The sequence below is a fragment of the Takifugu flavidus genome, chromosome 10 (assembly GCF_003711565.1).
Source record: "Takifugu flavidus isolate HTHZ2018 chromosome 10, ASM371156v2, whole genome shotgun sequence".
Taxonomy (NCBI): Eukaryota; Metazoa; Chordata; class Actinopteri; order Tetraodontiformes; family Tetraodontidae; genus Takifugu; species Takifugu flavidus.
Genome location: NC_079529.1, coordinates 7459236 through 7477508, shown reverse-complemented (window position 1 = coordinate 7477508; position 18273 = coordinate 7459236). Strand labels below are relative to the sequence as shown.

The 18273-nt window shown below is 50.9% G+C and overlaps 1 protein-coding gene across 3 annotated transcripts in view; it reads right to left on the bottom strand.

The window, feature by feature from the left end:
• Window positions 1-2455: 2455 nt before the first annotated feature.
• LOC130532229 (teashirt homolog 1-like) overlaps window positions 2456-18273 on the bottom strand; it is a 31446-nt gene continuing 15628 nt past the window's right edge. For all 3 annotated transcript variants that reach the window (XM_057044702.1, XM_057044703.1, XM_057044701.1), the window contains exon 3: window positions 2456-7394. In XM_057044702.1, coding sequence (XP_056900682.1) covers window positions 3880-7394 — 3515 coding nt within the window. In that variant the 3' untranslated portion in view covers window positions 2456-3879. The remainder of the gene's footprint in view (window positions 7395-18273) is intronic.

Below are 18273 nucleotides of genomic sequence, written 5' to 3'. Positions count from 1 at the left end.
CCTCAATATTACTGTTCCCATGAGCCGTGGTCTTGGATTCAACACTTGCCTAGCCTGAGACTAAGCTACGTGACTCGATCAAGTCCACAAACTCAAAAGCAGAGCGACGTAGGTGTCTTGCAACAAAACCCTGAATACTGATCACTCCTTCAACAAAAAGGCCTTTTATCAGGATCCAAGCAGATTGCTTCACTCTGTGATCCCGTGCGAAGACTCGACGCCACCGCCGCTTTGTTTGCCGACTCTCTGTCAAGACATTATTTGTTTAGTTTGAAGCACTTCGGAAGGGTATTAAAGCACACATTGGAGTTGCGTGCGGAGTTGCGGGGCTTATGGGAGGCAGACACGCGCCTCAGCGGGAGCGTTGTCTTTGTTTCACAGCTGACGACAGTCTCCGTCCCACTATCTTCCAGCAGCCACGAAGGCAGGGTGACTAACAAAAGACGTAGGATGTGTGAATTAATAAAACACCTCAAAGTTCGCATCTCTCCTCCAAAGAGAGGAGAGATTCCTTGATTGCCTCGAACAGATGGCATTAATATTTAGAACGCACGTGATGTAATGCACGGATCCAGTTCTCCCCGTGCAAACACGGGCAGACGTGAGTTATTCAGGTAAACACTCTCTCTTGTTCGCGCCGACCCAGGTAATTTTGTTATTCCATTTGTGCCCTCTGTTTACACCCACCTCTGTCTGCTGTACATAATGGCCCCAGCCCTGAGAGGAAGCAGGCATTTACTTACACAAAACCTTGAGGAAATCCCCAGCAATCCTCAGGGCTCACGTTCAGCGGCGCCCAAAACACAAAGGCTATGCAAATCTGCCCAGCCTGCATTTATCTACCCTCGGTTTCCGTTTGCACCGCGGGAACCAGCATTGTGCCGCGCGTGGCGATTATCGCATGTAATTTACATAGAATCCGCGCAGGAAACAGTGCGGTGATCTCTAACAAAGCGGGGAAGAGTCTCTATCGGCTCAGCAGCTATCTGACGGCGCAGCAAAAATTACAGGTTTAGCTGTGGGGTATTAAACCTACAAGGTGCTTTTTTATATTTCTGGTGTGCGGGGAACACTATCTCCTCCAAATGTAGCTTGTTTATCTGTCTTGTTTGTTTTACAGCCCAACTCCTGCAGTCCCCCCCCCCTCTCTCTTTTTTCTGTGGAAGCTGCACCTTCAGCTGAGCTAATCTGCACCTCCGCATGTGTTTCCTTTGTCAGGGAGCGCGTGTATCAATGCAGCGAGGAGCAGTCAGATCGAGGAGGTGTGTAATTGCACAAAGAGGAGGAAGGGAAGGCAAAAACCCAGCAGAGAGTTGGTGTTTGTGCGGCTGACTCGGGCGACGCGGAGCACGCTGCGGGCGCGGGCTGCGGAATCCACAACGCCCGAGCGTGGCGTCAGCCGCACAAAGGCTGCTACTGTAAGGACTCCATCCGAAACTTGAAACATTGGGGCGAGATGGGATCAAATTCCTGATGCACGCACTTTACCTGAAGGGCTGCCCGAGGAGGAGCGCCTGCTGCTGGCGCCATACTGTCGAGCAAGGGTGACGCGGAGGTCGTGGCATAGAATGAATAGAAAATACCACTAAGAAAAAACAGAGGGTGTGGATATTATGAAAGAGAAATGCACGAGAAGTGGCCAATTTTCCAAGAAACATTGAACACTTTAACTTGTTGGTGTTGCATTGACCAGTAATTGCAAACAAGCGATAGCATAGCGGGCCTACCTCTCCAGTCCTGCCCAGCTGTTGCGTCACAGATAAAGGATCCATCCCATAATTAAGGTGCATTTGTGCACCGGCCGTACACGCGCTGGCTGACGTCTCTCTCCAGGTAAACCTGCTCAGTATTGATTTGCTGCATGTCGGGGTTCAATCTGTGCAGCAACTTAGCAGCACCAGCTAATTAGCGGCGGCTAAGCGTACTGACATGTGGCTTCGGATAAGAGATATTTTATGTTCATGCGATTCAAGCATGACATGTCTGACATTTCCTCGTTAGCGGAATCTCAAGTGACGGACCAGAAAAGGACAGATTGTTACTGGCGCGCCATCTGAATGGTTATTATTATTGGTTCGCTCGTTGCGGCCAGTCAGGAGTCTGGAACAGACACCCATCTGATTTAGTTCTAGGAAGACAGACAAAAGTACACCGCTGTCATAAATATAACACTGATTCTTTCAGAGCGGGCCCTCCAAAGGCCAGTCACAAGCCTAGCATGGGTTCCTCGCAGCACAATAGGCACCCTCACAGGCTTATCGTTCCCGTCATCTTCATCATTAGAAATCTTCGGCAGTGTGATTCGGCTTAGTCATCAGTTATGAGTATGACACAAGTAACTCTTCTTTCAAACGTCGTCAGCATAAAAATAGACCTGTTGCCAAGATGTTTTTTTGTTTTTAAAAAAAGCAGATTTCTTAAAGCATAAGCAAACAAATGACTCCTCTTACACCGGTTTAGGATTTGTTATGTGTGTGACCGCTTTAATTTTCGCAATGCAAATGCTACAGAATTAAGTTTTATACACATCAAGTCTGGTGCACCACCATGAAGGAACACACAACTACAAATATCAGACTGTTAACAACTGCGCCGAGGTTTATTTTACAATTGATAAAGTAACCGAACAAACTAATCGCAGCTAAAAAAAAAACAACAAAAAAACCAAAACAAAACAAAGTTTCTTTTTTTTTTTTACAATATCATCGATAAAACATTGAAATGTATAGTCATTGTGCATCGCTTATTTATTTTCCACACCATTTCATGCATCAAATCGGATGCAAGTATAATTAAAATCATTTCTGTAAACCGAGCCAAAGAAGCTAAATTTGTATTTTCTTTAAAAAATGACATTTCGTAGCTCTACAGCATATATCTATGTACACCATCTGTTGGGGTTTTTTTCTTCCATTTTTGACACTTTTTGTATATAAAATGACAATATAAAAGTTAGAGAATGCACACACCTTAAGATACAAAGAATGTGGAGGCGTTGGTGGGATATGTCTCATGGAGTGCTCACTGCTCGTTATTTTACAGGTAAGGGATCTCTTTACAGTCCAATAAAGCCACATATTTAGAAAGAGGAGGTTGTAACAAACCAAACGGCTGGAAAACTGCTATGAGGTGGAACTTCACAACGAAGAACAGCTTCTTATTTTTTGAGCAAACTTGCATACGGACAGCCGTTCACTGACTCGTCACCAGAAGCAGCATTTCTTTTTTTTTTTTCTACCCCCCAAAAAAGTTCTCTTTTTCGAAGACACCGACAGTACGAACGAGCCATACATCATCACGAAACGCTGTCGCCAGAGCAACCCGAAAAAGGGGGGAGGGGCTTTTATTATCAATCTCGAGATACTCCAAAACATCTCTTTACAATTAGAAACAAAACTGTCTAAGGTGCTACTTCAGTCTCTCTGAAAGTTCTTCCATTCTTTTGGTGTATACATTTAATTTCCACCTTCTTCATGTCAAGTATTGTACAGTTTCATCTTCCATCACTTCCCACCCGCCGGCCTTCCACACCATTGAAGCAGTAGTTGTATTTTCGCCATGAAAAGGTTAAAATGTCACGTTTCAACCTTGATTCACTAAAATACATGCACAGGTCGGACAAATAGAATATAAATATATTACAAAATAAGTGTAAAAAAGCTTGGCCAAGGGGGGAAAAAAAAGAAACCAACATGAAAAGACATGGTCCAGTCAGGCAGTTATCACAACAAAACAAATTAAGAAGACCTCTTGTTTTTTTCTCTCCTCCTGACGGCTCAGTTCGGCCCAGTGCAGTAACTGAACAATGTCATTTTAGTGCAATGAGATTCTACTGGGTTCCACAGCTGTCAGTCTCGACCCTCCACTCGAGACCCCCGCTTAAACCTTCTCCATCTTGTCAAGCTTCTCCAGCTTCTCCAGAGCAGTCACAAACACCAGATGGTCCTCCGGTGACTTGCCGTGGGTCTTGCTGAGGTGCAGTTTGATTGCGTGCTTGCTGACGAATGTCCGATTGCAGAGTCTGCACTGGTACACCGAGCCCGTGTCGTCCTCCGGCGTGGCGAGGGCCGACAGCGGGCTGCCGAATGTCATTTTGTCTGTGATCACCTTTGAGGCAGCCTGCTGCTCCCGTAGGTGTTCGGCTGACAGCTTGGACAGGTCCTTCAAGCTGAAGCCCAGGTGAGACTCCAGGTGGCTGATGTAGGAGGAGGGAGTCCTGAACTGGGAGGCACAGTCGCTACAGAGGAACACGGGCTGGCACGAGTCCATGTTCTTGAGAAACTTGGTGCCTCCAGTTCTCCTCAGCTGATACTTGACGTTAGCCAGCCAGTGGGAAATGGTGGTCATGGAAAGGCCGGTGAACTTACAGATGTGGACCCTTTCCTGGGGTCCCAGATCAGTCATGGCATAGCGGCCCTCCGAGGTTTCCCGCAGGCTGGAGGCAAACTGCGCCTGGAGGATGAGGAGGTGCTGGGGGTTCCAGTTGGACTGCCTCCCCTTCCTCTTCTGCACGGGGGAGAGGTCCTCGAGGGCGTCCTCGAACGTGCTGCCATCGGCGTCCGACTTCTCGGAGATGGAGGAGGGGGTAGAAGACTTAGGCGTCAGCCGCCCAGTGAGGTTTTTCACCATATCGGAAATGTCCATCAGCGCGTTCTCTCGCAGAGGGGAGGAGACCGGGTCAGGGAGGGAGACCAGGGGCTTATTCCCATTTAGACTACTGTTGGTGAGCAGCGCGCGACCGCCACTGCTGCTGTTGCTCTTATTTTTACTCAGGTCTATAGGTTGGTCATTATTTTCATATAACTGATAGTGGTTGATGGGCTCAGCGGGTTTGCCCTGAGGAGTTGGGGTGAACGACGGCTTCTCCATCATGCTGTTGCTGATTTTATAAAGCATAGATAGCGGGTCTGCGGCCGGGCTTACGGGTTTGGAAGCCTTACCGAGGTGAGTGTTCATGATTGACTGGAGTGCACTGAGGGGGCTGATGAAAGGACTTTCCGGCGAGTGATCGGTGATGATGCCTAGACTGCTGCCGTTCATTACCGGGGACTGACAAGGCTCAGAGCTGTTCTTTGAATTGTTACTGTGGCCGTCGACGAGGCTCTCTTTGGGCTCTTTCTTGCAGATGACCTCTGAATCTACACTTCCAGGGCTGCTACTTCTCAGGCCAGATTTGTGTTTACCTACAGAAAGGTCATTCGGGGACGCTAAGAGTTCTCGTTGCTCTCTCAGTGCAGGAGAGGGGGACTTCACTAAAGAAGGAAGCCGACATCGTTCCGCAGTTACCATCTTTTCCTCCTTCTCTTTCTTTACAGCGCTAGCTTTCCCCGTCACTTTCTCCACCAGCTCTTCCATGGCACTGACGTTGCTCCTGAGCGGAGTAGGGGAGGAGGGGCTCTGAGGCGACTGTATGACGGAGTTTGGGTCGTTTACCAGGCCTCGCAGCCCACTGTTAAAGACCGGCTGCATCTGGACACTCTGGACCATCGGGGGCAGAGCAGTAGCAGAATTCTTAATGGAACCCTGCAGCTGATACGCCGCGTGGATGCTGGGGTATCCACCCCACGTGGGTGTACCCGTCTGAGCCTTGCTGATGGCACTGGATACAGTGTTCTCAAGGGACTTAAGAATATCTAAACCCTCCTTTGGTGTCTCCTCCAGATCCTCCTCTCTAAGATATTTATATGATGTAGCATCTGTCTCAGATTTCTCACCTGGCTCCTCTTTCTCTTCCTTGATTTTCTTCTCCAGGGGCTCACCACTTTCTGACTTTTCCTCCTCACCCGCTTCCCTCCTGTCCTCCGAGCCAGAGGACAAGGCAGGGGACACCGGCTGGGACTTCACGCTAGCGGGAACAGGTAGTCTAGTGGTGGTCGGCGGCAGTGGAATAGACTGAATTTTCTCTTCCAGCACCGGATCGAAAACCAGCTGCTTGCCCTTTTTGGAAGCAGAATTTGTGACCTTCAGAAAATGCCCCGTCACCATCATATGGGCGGTCAGCTGCTGGAGCGTGTCGTGGGAACTGCCGCACTCCATGCACTTGAGGATCTGCGCTTTACGGGCTTCAAACTGCCAGGTGTAGCTGGCTCCGTTTTGGTAACCATAGCGATTGTTGGGAGTCACGTACGGATTAGCCGCAGATTTAGCATCTTTGCCGATGTCGCCGAGCGACACGCTGCCGCCAACGCCGCCGGTGTGAACAGAGTCTGGGGAGCACGGGGAGACTACGGCATCCTGAAGAGCTCGTTTTTTAGCTGAACTGGGCACCAGTTTAGTGGCCAAGGCCGGCACTGGTTCTTTAAGAGGCACTTTCTGGTAATGCTTGGTCTTTATCATATGAACACTGAGATCTTGCAAAGACTCGAAGGAGTGGCCACAGTACATGCACTTCAACACCTTCTGGGCATCTTCCTTCCCCTCCATCTCCATCAGCGAGCGCTTGCGGGGTTTGGACCAGCGCTTCCCCTGCTCCTCCTCTTTTTCCTTGTTGTCGTCTCGATAGTGGCCCGTTTCGTTCATGTGGACCGTCAGGCCCACCAGCGTGTCGTAGGCGGCGCTGCAATCTTTGCAGCGAAACTTGCTGGCGCCGGTGAAAACGGAGCCGTAGAGCTTGTTGTTCTGGCGATACAGCTGCACGGTGCTGAAAAGGCTAGGCTCTGGTAAAAGGTGGTAAGGGGTCTGTTGAAGAGTTTTGGCAAGTGCGGCCTGGTGCCAGTCATAGGCCACGCCCCCACCATTGCTCGCTCCGACGCTGCTGCTCCCACTGTTTGTACTTTGGCTGCTAACAGAGGACGCCGCTGTGCCGTTAATGTTCCCACTTGCACTGCTCGTGTGGTTGACGGCGTTGCTGGAGCTCCGGCCGTTATGGTGACTGGTAGCTATGCTGGCCCCGCTGTTCTTGCTCGGGGTGGCTGTTGTGGAGGCAGCAGCAGTAGAGGCAGACTGTGGAGGGGTAAGGGCACTGTTGACACTGCTAGCTGGATCGGACTTCGACTTCATTATGTCCATTGTAATACTGGACCAAGAGGCATCAGACAGGAGGTTTGCATAGACGGCTTTCATCTGTGCCAGACTGTCCTGGAACGAGAGGCCGTTATTGGGGCGGAAAGGCAAAGCGGCGCCTTCCCTATCCTGACCCTCTCTCGAAGAGTTGCTCTTGAAGTCTGGCAGCCGGTCGCTGGCGTCGCTGAGCGGGGACCCGTACCCAGCGTCGTGGTTCGTGCCATTGCTGAGTGGGGAGTCTCTGTAACTGGTCGGCTGGCCTCCGTCCGCGTCTTCCTCCTCCTCGTTGCACAGGAACTCGTTGTCCTGGCCGTCTAGTGACAGGCCGTCGTCCTGCAGGTGCTCCTCTTCATCTTGAGTGGCTGCCTTGAGCTCATCCTCGGGCATGTAAGCTGGAGAGAAGGAGAGCAGGAGAGGGAAACAAAAAAAGAGGACAAAGTAGAAAAAAGAGGTCAGCTCGCTGAAATTAAACATTTACAGCGCGCCGACAGAAACCACTATCAAAATAACAGGGAGGGAATATTCAATGATGGGAAATGTGGGCTTTTATGCTGTGTCTGTGTGCATGCGTGAGTGAACACATTTTTGTGTATTTTACACACATGTGGCTCTGAAAGCCAGTCGAGAAAAAAAGCCTCCGAGGGAAAAATAAGTCAGTGAGTTTCTGACAGTTGTCCTTTCCCTTCCCAGCTCCCTATTCCGCCACACACGCCTCATATTCCCAAAGAAATGACTGGCTGCTCGGCCTTGTTAGCCAGCTGCATGTTTGCATGTTCCATTTGCCCTTTCTCTGCCTTTCCGTCTTCCCCGAGCTTTGTTGCTTCTCAGTCATCCAGTGTGTCAAGTCCGGCTCCTCACATGTTCAGTTATGCAACTGATCAGAGAGGGACAGAAACAAAACAATCACTTGGAGACGCAGCAGCTGTTCCCAACTCGTTTCGACGGGCTGAAGGTCACTTTCATTCCGGCTAATGAGTGGGAACTAGCAAAGCAGCGGTCGCTGGATTGAACGCGCCACAGCGAATGATGAAAGTGTGGGCCAGGCGGTTTATGCATTTAAAGTAATACACGACGCCCGGGTGACTCAAAATGGCACAAGCAGTTCTTGGTGGCGAGCATTACAAGAAGAAAGCAAAAAAAAAAGGATCAAATTGGAGAAACAAACAGGAAAGACAGATGTTGCGGGTCTGGCCCTTAAACGCAGGAAGGCTGGACCATTATTATGTACGCCTGCGTGCACGTGCCCGTGCCCGTTGGTAAGTGGGAGCGATGAAGAGGAGAACGAGTGAGTGAAGAGACGACATGGAGGGAAAGCAAAGAAAATGAAATGAACAGGAGGTGGTGGGGATGCCGGGTGGGGAGGGGCGGGTGCACGGGAGAGAGGGCGAGGGAGACAGGAAAGACGGCCCCCTAGCTTCTTCCTTTATCTCCTTCCTGCATGGTGAGATGTGTGTCCTAGATGCCAGTATCAGTCTCTCCTGATGAAACAGATGTGCTGTCAGCTTCGAGCGGCACGCTAACCTGTCATATCATAATCTAAGTGGACATAATACCTGATATATATACACTGGCACCATTTACTGCTGCCTGAGCGGAGCTGGGTTGGGGGTGGGGGGAGCGGCGAGCAGCTGCACCGTCGGCTGCGACTGTGCGATGATGTGCATGCGTGTGCGTGTGAGCGGCGCCTCGCTAAGTGCCTGCTCACGGATGCACGCCGGCCCGCGTGCTCACCTTCCCGTGCAGGGAGGCGCGCGTGCTTCACGTGCTCTGCGGCTCGCGCGTTTAGCTCCTCTGGCGCAGACCTGAAGCCGCAGACCGTGATACTGCCTGTTCCGAGTTTACGCGCACCACCGATGCACCCTTCTCCAAATGAGCAACACCCCCCCAATCTCCCCGGCGCCTGACAGGATTTCAGGGAAATGAGAGCACTACAGGAGAACCTGGCTGCGCTTCAATCCCACTGACAGTCTGAGACCGAGACAGTTTCTAAAACTCCTGAAAATCCCTAACACAGCAGATTAGCATTATGCGCCATACTCTCTACAACACGTCTGCAGTGTCTCGTGTTGCCGCTCCTTCCCCCATGCTAACCTGTCTCCAAGAGCGGAGGCTATCAACTACATATCAGCCATTTAGTGTACGCAGCATCGGGAGGAGGGATATTTATTCTCCACGAGCCCACGGAAACAAGTGCAAACCGAGCAGAAATTACCCACGTGAGTCAGCGAGAGGAGGGAAAAAAGCTAAAGCTCAATAATTGTCAGAGCTTAATGCGTCCTCGGTGACAGACAGACGGCAGGAATGAGAAGCAGCACATCAGAAATATCCTTGGGTGAGTGACAAAACACAGGCTGCGGCAGGGAGGGGCTGGGAACAATGAGCGGGTCGCCAGGGAACCCTTTGACGATCCCTGTCAATCAATGCCTGTCCTGCAACGTTGTCATGGAAACAACAAAGAGGGAGATATCAAACGCAGTCAGACAAAAGACTGGCAGGGACAGGCATCTGTAAAAATCACAGGCAGGAAGTGGACAGTTTCGCAGACCATAAACGCGCCGTTGGGGTGATTAAACGCGAGTGTGAATTAATAAACGATCTTTTCTCCTCGGCTGTTCTGACAGGATGCAAAAAACAAAATGTTAGCATCTTCTGGAGATCGACTCCCTGTCCTGGATACACATATGCTACACGGCACCAGCAGCAGAGGGCGGGTCTGGCGGGGGGGCTGAGCCGTCCCCGACGGTTTGGTTCGCCGATTGGGTGATCGCTGTGAGCAGGGCCATCTGCACAGGCGCCAAAGCGCCTGTCACTTTTGCTCGGGGACGTGCCGCCATCAAGGAGACAGGCGGCAGGATAGCGCGGCAGACTCGCTGTCAGGAGCGGCAGCGATCAAGCCCGCCACCAGCCAGACCAGATCACCGACAAGACGCGGCGAGGAGGGAGGGATCATCGGCGGCGGAGCTCACCGCTCCCAGTACCTACACACACGCTCAAAACCCGTAAATACAAAGGAAGTGTTCTTTTTAGATGGTGAAGTGGGCGTTTAAAAATGGACTCAATCACACACACACACACACACACACACACACACACACACACACACACACACACACACACAGTAACAGCACAGTTTAGCTTCTTATCAGGACCTAATGTGTAGAAACTCTGAGCTAATCTTAATGTTTGCTATGTTTTCCTGATGACAGCGCCGTGAGGAACGCCCTTGGATCCCGCCTAAACCCACCGTCGGGCCCCACGTTGGGACCCTGATCACTATGAGTCAAGACCATTTCCAAAACAAACCCCCTGACCGCGTCTATGACTTTTGTAAAACGATCCCGAATTAACGACGGGCGGCCGTGTCGGCGGTTCAGTCTGGAGTGGAGCAGGAACACATCACGCCTCTACAAAACTTTACCATCTTCCTCCTCCTCTGTTTTTTGTCTCCTCTTTTCCCCCCTCAGAGTCGGCTGGTTGTTAAATCAATAAAACTCTCTGTCAGCCTCACAGAGCTTCACCATTTGGCCGCTGTCAAAGCCAAACAAACCAGATAAGAAGGGCAGAAAGGCAATGAAGAAGGAGAGAGAGCGAGGAAGAGGGGAAAAAGAAGGGGATGAAACCAGTCAGCCTCCCTTTGCCGCCGCCGCCGGCTCCATTTCTCCGACACCCCTCTTTCTCTTTATTTACACGCATTTCTTTATTTATTTGATGCGGGTTTGGGACGAGGGGGCAATCACAGCAGTCGTTTGCAGCACTAATGTCCAATCACAGGCCCCTTCACTCATGTGATTTAGGCAGTGCGGGGGAGAGAGCCGGGGAGGGTGGAGGCGGCGGGCGGCGGGGGCAGAGGCCGTTTAGGCGCAGCCCCTAATAGGAAACTGGCAGTCTTATTCCTTCCCCAGATTCTGTTTGTCACCCTGTTCTCCATTACGTGCCTCTCAGCCCTGATGGCTTCAGACAGGAGCTGATCAAAAAGCCATCGCTTGACCTACACGCTGTGGCAGAACCAGACTCGCACCCTGGACGGGGGGGTGGAGGGGTAGCAGAGGAGATGGGAGGAGGGGAGTGTGTGTGCTGAGAGGAGGTGCATGTGTGTGTGTGTGTGTGTGGGGGGGTGATAGCTCTTGGACCAGGACGAGAGGGCTGTAAATAAAATGACATTATTATTTCCTCTGTCCCGTCATGTAGAAAAGCCAATTATGGTAATGCTGCTGCCGGCGTGTCGGAGGGAATGCTGGGATGTGCTTCCCGTGAAGCGGCTAACATGAGAGCAATGCCCTGATCAGGAACACGGGCCTGGCTTTGACAGGAGACAGTACGGAGAGGGAGGAGAGACGGAGGGAGAGGCGAGAGACGCCGCCGCAGATAAATATTGAGCTATCTGCAGGAGAAAAGGCTGAAAAAAACAAAAAAAAGCAGGAAAACTCGGCTTATTACAGCTGACAAAATGCAGTCAGGGGATCCGAAGTGGGAGATTTATTCCTGCAGTTTCACTCTCGTCCAAATCTTTATTTCTTTATTTTTTTACAATGGCTAAAATCAAGGAGCGACAACGCTAGCCCCCAGGAGGCGGCGCGTTAACGAGATCAGCTGAGCGAGACGCTAACGACGGAGACGCCATCACCAGGAGAGACCTTATTGACCCAGGAAGTTCAGGAGTTGGTGAATTATGACTCAAAATTTGGCGAGATGAATTATGCAAAGATGGCAGCCAAAGAGCCGGATATTGAGGGCGAAGGTGATCATTTACTCCGGAGCTCATTCCTTCTGGTCCCGTCTCAGGCTCCTCCTGGTATCCCGTTCTTTCAAATCCTATATTTCAAACGGGGTCTCTTCAAAAATACTTCCGCATTTACCTTTCCTCCATCAACCCCCCCCTTTCTTTCCCAGCCTCCTCCATGTCCTCCCCCTCCTCTTCCCACCACATGGGCCCCTCCCAAGTGGAATAATGGGAACATATGGCCCAGCCAGCACCTACAGGGCCTTAAATGACTGCTGCAGCGTTCCAGCTCGCTGTACCAATTAACCCCCCCCGTTCTAAACACCCCTGGCCGGAGTTGGAGCCCGCGGACGGGACGCCGTGTACCTCACCGATGGGGGAGGGGTCGAGATGTGAATAAGTGCTGCGTAAACAGCATTAGTGGGGAAATTTTGCGTTATTGGCGGGTGTTCAGCGAGCGCCGGCGCCGGAGGGTCCAAACGTTTCACGTCATGTTGATTTACAGGCGGCCGGTAATCTGGTGTGGAGTCGATGCGCTGATCTCTGAGGAGGCAGCTTCAGATGGTGCGTTTCTGCCTCAGCAGCAGCCCGACGTCTGCTGCCCCCCCCCCCGAACGGGCCTCGCGTCCTCCATGAGGAAACAGTGGCGTCTGATCCCAAACTCCACAAACGTCTCCATAAAGGCGGACGAGTCCACGTTAATCGGGTGATCATTTTTGGTATTCGGTGATTCTGATCGGATTTACTTTTCAGTGTGAATAATTCGTGGCTTCGGTGGATGTTAGCTGTCGTTCGCGGTGTCTTTTGGGGCCCTGATGAACACTTTTCACCGTTTTCTACAACAAACATCCAACTTATTAATCGGGAAAATGAGAGAAATTAAGATAGTGACATAATCGTGACGTGGAAAAATAGTTCCAAAGGAGAGGAGCAGGTGGGCATGCAAGAACTAATCAATTAAGATGAAAAAAAAAAGAATGGAACAAGTCTAAAATTAGCATACAACCCAGGTGTCCGGTGTTGACATTGATTGATATATTGATCTAGTCAGAGCTACAGAAGGTGGTTCGGGATTGGCGTCCTTATCAGCATTTTAGGGAAGACGTTATCTGCCCTCTCAAGCTACAATCTGTGCCCTGCAGATTGATGAGCGGCACACAGCTGGCTAGGTTATTGTTCCGCAGGTCAGCGCGGGCCGACGTGGCTAAGCCGGCGCCGGGTCACGCTCCCGTGTAAATATGCCAATATGTCCCACAGGTATCCTTCCAGCTCACCTCCAGAGCACGAGGTATGGATTGATATGTGGCCTGCTCGGGGATAATGCGTACATAAGCAGAGATACGTGGGCTGGTCCCAGCGTGCGTGTGTGTGTGTGTGTGTGTGTGTGTGTGTGTGTGTGTGTGTGATAGGGAGAGTGAGTGTGAAAGGTGCTGCTGTTTTATATATAGAGCAAGTGCTATTTATACCCAACTCAAAGATCAGTTCAGAGAAGCAGCTTGTGGGCCAAAGCCAAGATCGCACTCCATTTACAGAAGTAGCACACACACACACACACACACACACACACACACACACACTCATCCTGTATCTGAACCATCCTTCCCACTCTCTGTTTTTCCTCTAAATGCATGCATGCAACGCAGCGAGAACACTGGGAAATGTTCAGAGTGCGTCCAGCTGCGTGTTAGCTGGCGAGGGCATGGAAGAATGACTGAATGTTCTTGGTGGAGAACAACGGGCCTGAACATGCTGGGGGATCAATACGGTGAACCAGCACCAATCGATTGCAATTCATCTCGCTTTTTTTTTGAAGGGGGGGGGGGTTGTTTTTCAATTTCATTCGCACCCACTCGCACTCCACATTGAGCTGCTGCGGCTGACTTGTGAGGCGCTACATAAATAAACACAAACATGCACATGTATATGTATGCATGCGAGTACACACACAAACACACACACACACACACACACACCTGAGTGGCTGGAACGATTACACCGTGGGTTCAATAAACCCGCGTGGAATTTATTTTTATTGAGCATATCAAGCTATCCTGGTCTTCTCTGCATAACAAGGGCTGTATAATTAAACCATAAATTTCAGCGCGCTCCTTTAATTACCACAGACAATGTCAGGAGTCGGCAGAGTAAACAAATGGCTTTGAAGTGAGCAAGAGGGAAAAAATGCTGCGGCGCGGCGACGGAGGGGCTGCTCATTTTGGCGGTGATGTTGTTGCACTTGAAAAGGATGAAGTGTTCAAAAGGGAGCGTGTGCACGGGGAGTACAGTACACGTTCTCTCCCCTCCCGACTTTTCCCCGAGAACGCTTTTGAGGGATGCACGTCGGGAGCGGGCGGGAACAATCTGCAAGCATGACAATGTGCAAATTATTCCTGTATTTTCAGGCCTATATATACATAATTAGCGATGGCTAACTGTGACACACATGCAACAGCTAACAAAGTGCATGAGGAAGTGTGCGTGCGAGCGCTTGTTTTTCCAGAACAAACAGGCGGCACAGGAGGCGCCTTTGCTTTTATACGCAAATTACCCAGAGTCAGAGGTTCTTGTCCCTCTTGACCATGACTCAAGACATTTGCTGAGTTGTATGTCTCACACACTACAGTGTACCATATGTGTGTGTGCGTGTGCGTGCTTTAGGTCAATGTCAACACACAGACCTGTTTCCCGGCAGCTTAGCTAATTACACAAGAGCCCCGAAGGCCACTTAGAACAGGTTAGCTAATTAACAAACAGGCTGATTGCAGATTAATTGAGAGGTGTTCCTAATCTTCACCCCTAAATGCAATGACAAATGCTAACTGGCGCTAATTAGGCTGGTATGGAGAGCTGTAGTTGTATTTACAGTTAGCACCGGCTCGTACGGACGTGACTAACATCAGCTGCCTTTCGCAGACGTGCAAGGAAAATAAAAATCCAAACATCTTATCGGTGGTATTTTAAAGCCTCAACACGCCATTAACAACCAGACCAGGGATGTCGGAACCCCGGCCTCGAGGATGGATTGCGGCCTTCAAAGCCTGGGTTCTGACACCAGCGACCTAGACTAGAGTTTTCATGTATTCTAGTCTTAATTAGCTTTACTTGCTGTCATTTGTGTTTACCTTCACCTCTGCGTTCACTTCTTCTATAATAATCAGTAATTATGCTTCCCTTCAGGCTGGGCTCTGACATCGCGGGTGAACAGCAGCCCTCACGTCTGAGCTCCAGGTTAGCCCTGTTAGCAGCGCCACGCGCTTCTCCTCAGAACATTCAAGTGTTTGCAGACGACCGTTTACTGTTTCTGAGAGACAGGAAAGGACCATGAGAACAGAAACAGTACAAAAGGCTGATTACAAAACAAAGAACTGCAGACCCTCTTTGCTGGGCCCTGAACTACACACACACACACACACACACACACACACACACACACAATTTTCACAGCCACTCAAATGACACCCCAAGGCCCAACTTCTTCCAATTTCCATCTGCCCAGATGAATTTATCATTCCATTCTTCCATCACAAACACACACACCTGTGCCTCCTTAAGCTGCCCGACACTCCAAACCACACCCACGAGCTCCGGTTTCACCTGGCCTCCTTCAACATCTGACCCCACCCTCACCCAAGCGTCCCTCCTCTAATCCATCCATCCGTCCGTCTGTCCACCCATCCATCCCTCATTTGCGTCCCTCTTTCTTCTGCACCACCTGCGCTTTTAATCCCCACATCAGGATGGACCACTTCTCTCTCTCTCTCTCTCTCTCTCTCTCTCCTCTCTCTCTCTCTCACACACACACACACACACACACAAGCCCACACAAACACACACACACAAGCCCACACAATCTCGCTGCCCCCAACAAGACAACAGCAAGCAGCAGCTGCTTTCATCTCCTAGCAACGGCGGGGCTGATAGATGACCCAACGATGGATAATTACCGTAAATCACCACAGCTCACACACTAAAGCAGAGAGCGGGGCGAGAGAGCTCGGGGAAGACTGAGGAAAGAGGCAGAGAGGGAGCCGGCAGAGACTGAAAGGCTCCAGAAGACGAGCGCCTGGACAGGTCGCTTGCGCTCTAATGCACCTGGAAGAGCTGAAAATCATCCGCCTTTCATAAAACACGTGTGCATCAACACACACTTCATATTAGAATTCACAGGCTTTCACACATGTGTTTGCATGAATGGATCCCAACACACACACACACACACACACACACACACACACACACACACACACACACACACACACACACACACACCGTTAGACTACACGCTAGCCGCAGCTTTGTCACTGAAACCTGAAGCTGCAGGCTCCGCCTCCCCGCGGAGCCGCTTATCTGTCCCAGATTCACCTCTTTTACACCGAACACCTGGGAACAGAGAGGCTAATGGCTGCTGAAGGCAGGTTCAGGCTGTCTTTATGCCGTCCATTAACGACGCTGGAGACAAAACTGCCGGAATGTTACGAGGTTTTCGGTCGCGTCCTCGACTCTGGAGGTGTCAAAGCGGCCACGCCTGAGAATTTCCCCCCCGCGCTCTCAACTTTTACGACGGCGTGCATCCCTTTTCCAAGTCGTATCTGAATTTAAGGCGCTCTGAAATTAGCTGGAGGACACAGTCGCCGAAGAAGCCTTCAATAATTACACTCTGGGCAGTTTGCTCCAAATTATCAGCACATCTTTGATATGCACATGCAGCTGCTCGGTTTACTTCCCCTTCATTCTCTGCCTTCCCAGACATGCAATCTGTCCCCTTCCTTCCCTGCCCCCCCCTCCTCTCCGTTTCCATGCGAGGCCTGGCTGCCGCAGACATTTGATCTGGCTGCCTTCTGATAGATTGACAGGTAATGAGGAGGTTGAAGGGGCGTTGGAGACAGGAGCAGGTGTTCGGCACAGTCTTTTTGGCCGGTACTAAGCTGCCATGTCCTTCACTGCTGCAGCGCACCACTCTACTTCCTCCCTCCCTCCCTCCCTCCCTCCCTCGCTCACTCATTCCCTCCCTCTTCCTTCCCTTCCTCCCCCCTCTCCTCCCTTCCTGAGAGGACTGTGCAATCCATCACGCGGTGACACAGTCGGACATAGACTGTCTTTATATGGGGAAAAACGCATGAGCCATGGAAATAAATAGAGAAACGAACATCCAGTCCCTCGCTGGCAGCAGCCAAGGAGGCCTCGGTCGAGGAGATCCATCTGGAGCGTCCCGCCAGGAAGGGGTTTCTTTAGGTGCTGATTTTGGGATCTTTACCGTCTGACGTCATATGTTTTCTGCCCTGTTGGCTCAGTTACTCATTGCTTCCAAATCTGGGACACGACTCCATGGGAACGGAGAGAAGCTCCTTGAGCTCCTCGCTGCACTATCAACAATTCCGCCCTAACCTTTGCAGCATGTTCCCAAGCTATTTTTTTCGACATCAGCGTCGGGGCTCCACATCGTGGCTGACTGTTTATACGGGAACGTGAATCCTCCCACACCGAGAGGTTTTTCCCGGGCACCCACCTGGAACAAAAGCGTTATTATGGCGTCCGCACTGACCCGCTTCGCTGGGCCAGGGATCCGCACACCAGAGGTCAACTGGCAGAATTCCAGCGAGAGGCCGATATCAGCGAGCGTAACCCGCCGCACGGCGAGTGTCGATCCCGTCTGAGCGGCGCTACACTTTGACCAGCCTCAACCCTGCTGATGTAGCAACGCTGCGCTGTGCAGGAGGAGGAAACGAGGAGAGAGATAGGGGAGAAATCTGGGGACTATTTTGTGTTTAAGACTTTATGACTTCAGTGAGGGTGATTCCACCCCTCTGAGTCTGGTCTAAACTAGAGGGACTCTGGGTTTTGTGAGGCTAGCAAGCTAATATTGTAGCTTGAGGAGAAAAACACCTAAAGAGCAGCAGGGGAGGGGCTTGTGCTGTCGTCATAGGGACCGGCGGACAGAAACAGCGGGGGGAAAACAAGGCCTGTGCCGATAAATCCAGCCCTTCAGTTTATTACCCAACATTAAGGGACATGTCACCCTCTTAAATCAGCAGGCCGGGGGGAGACAGTGGGGCTAAAACAGGGAGCATTTGCATGTTCTCAGCATTCCTGAGAGGTGAACAAACTACTCGACAGCGTTCCTCCAGCTGTATCAACCTCAGTCAGGAGATTACGCACCGCCATCAGCCCGCTGTCATGGACCACCTATCTGACGTGCCGAGAGGTGGATTTTAACACTAAACTCCAGCATCTGTCCGTCTTTTCTCCCTCCTCAAACCAGCTTCACCTGGACACCCTCCCAGATGGCATAATTATTTAAAATAACACCAGATAAGAAGGTGTAGAATTAAAGAGGGAGCTTAAAATTAGCCTTTCCCAATTGTCAGCCGGCTCAAAGAGAACCTGTTTCCCCCCCAAAAAAGGAAGTCATTGACGTGCAATCACATTCAAACACACCCGCCTGTCAGTTTATAACTCTCCCGCTCACACACACCGACCACACGTCGGTCCGACACACAAATAGACGCCCGCACACACTTTTTAAGCCCTCGCCTGGCATCAGCTGTCACACA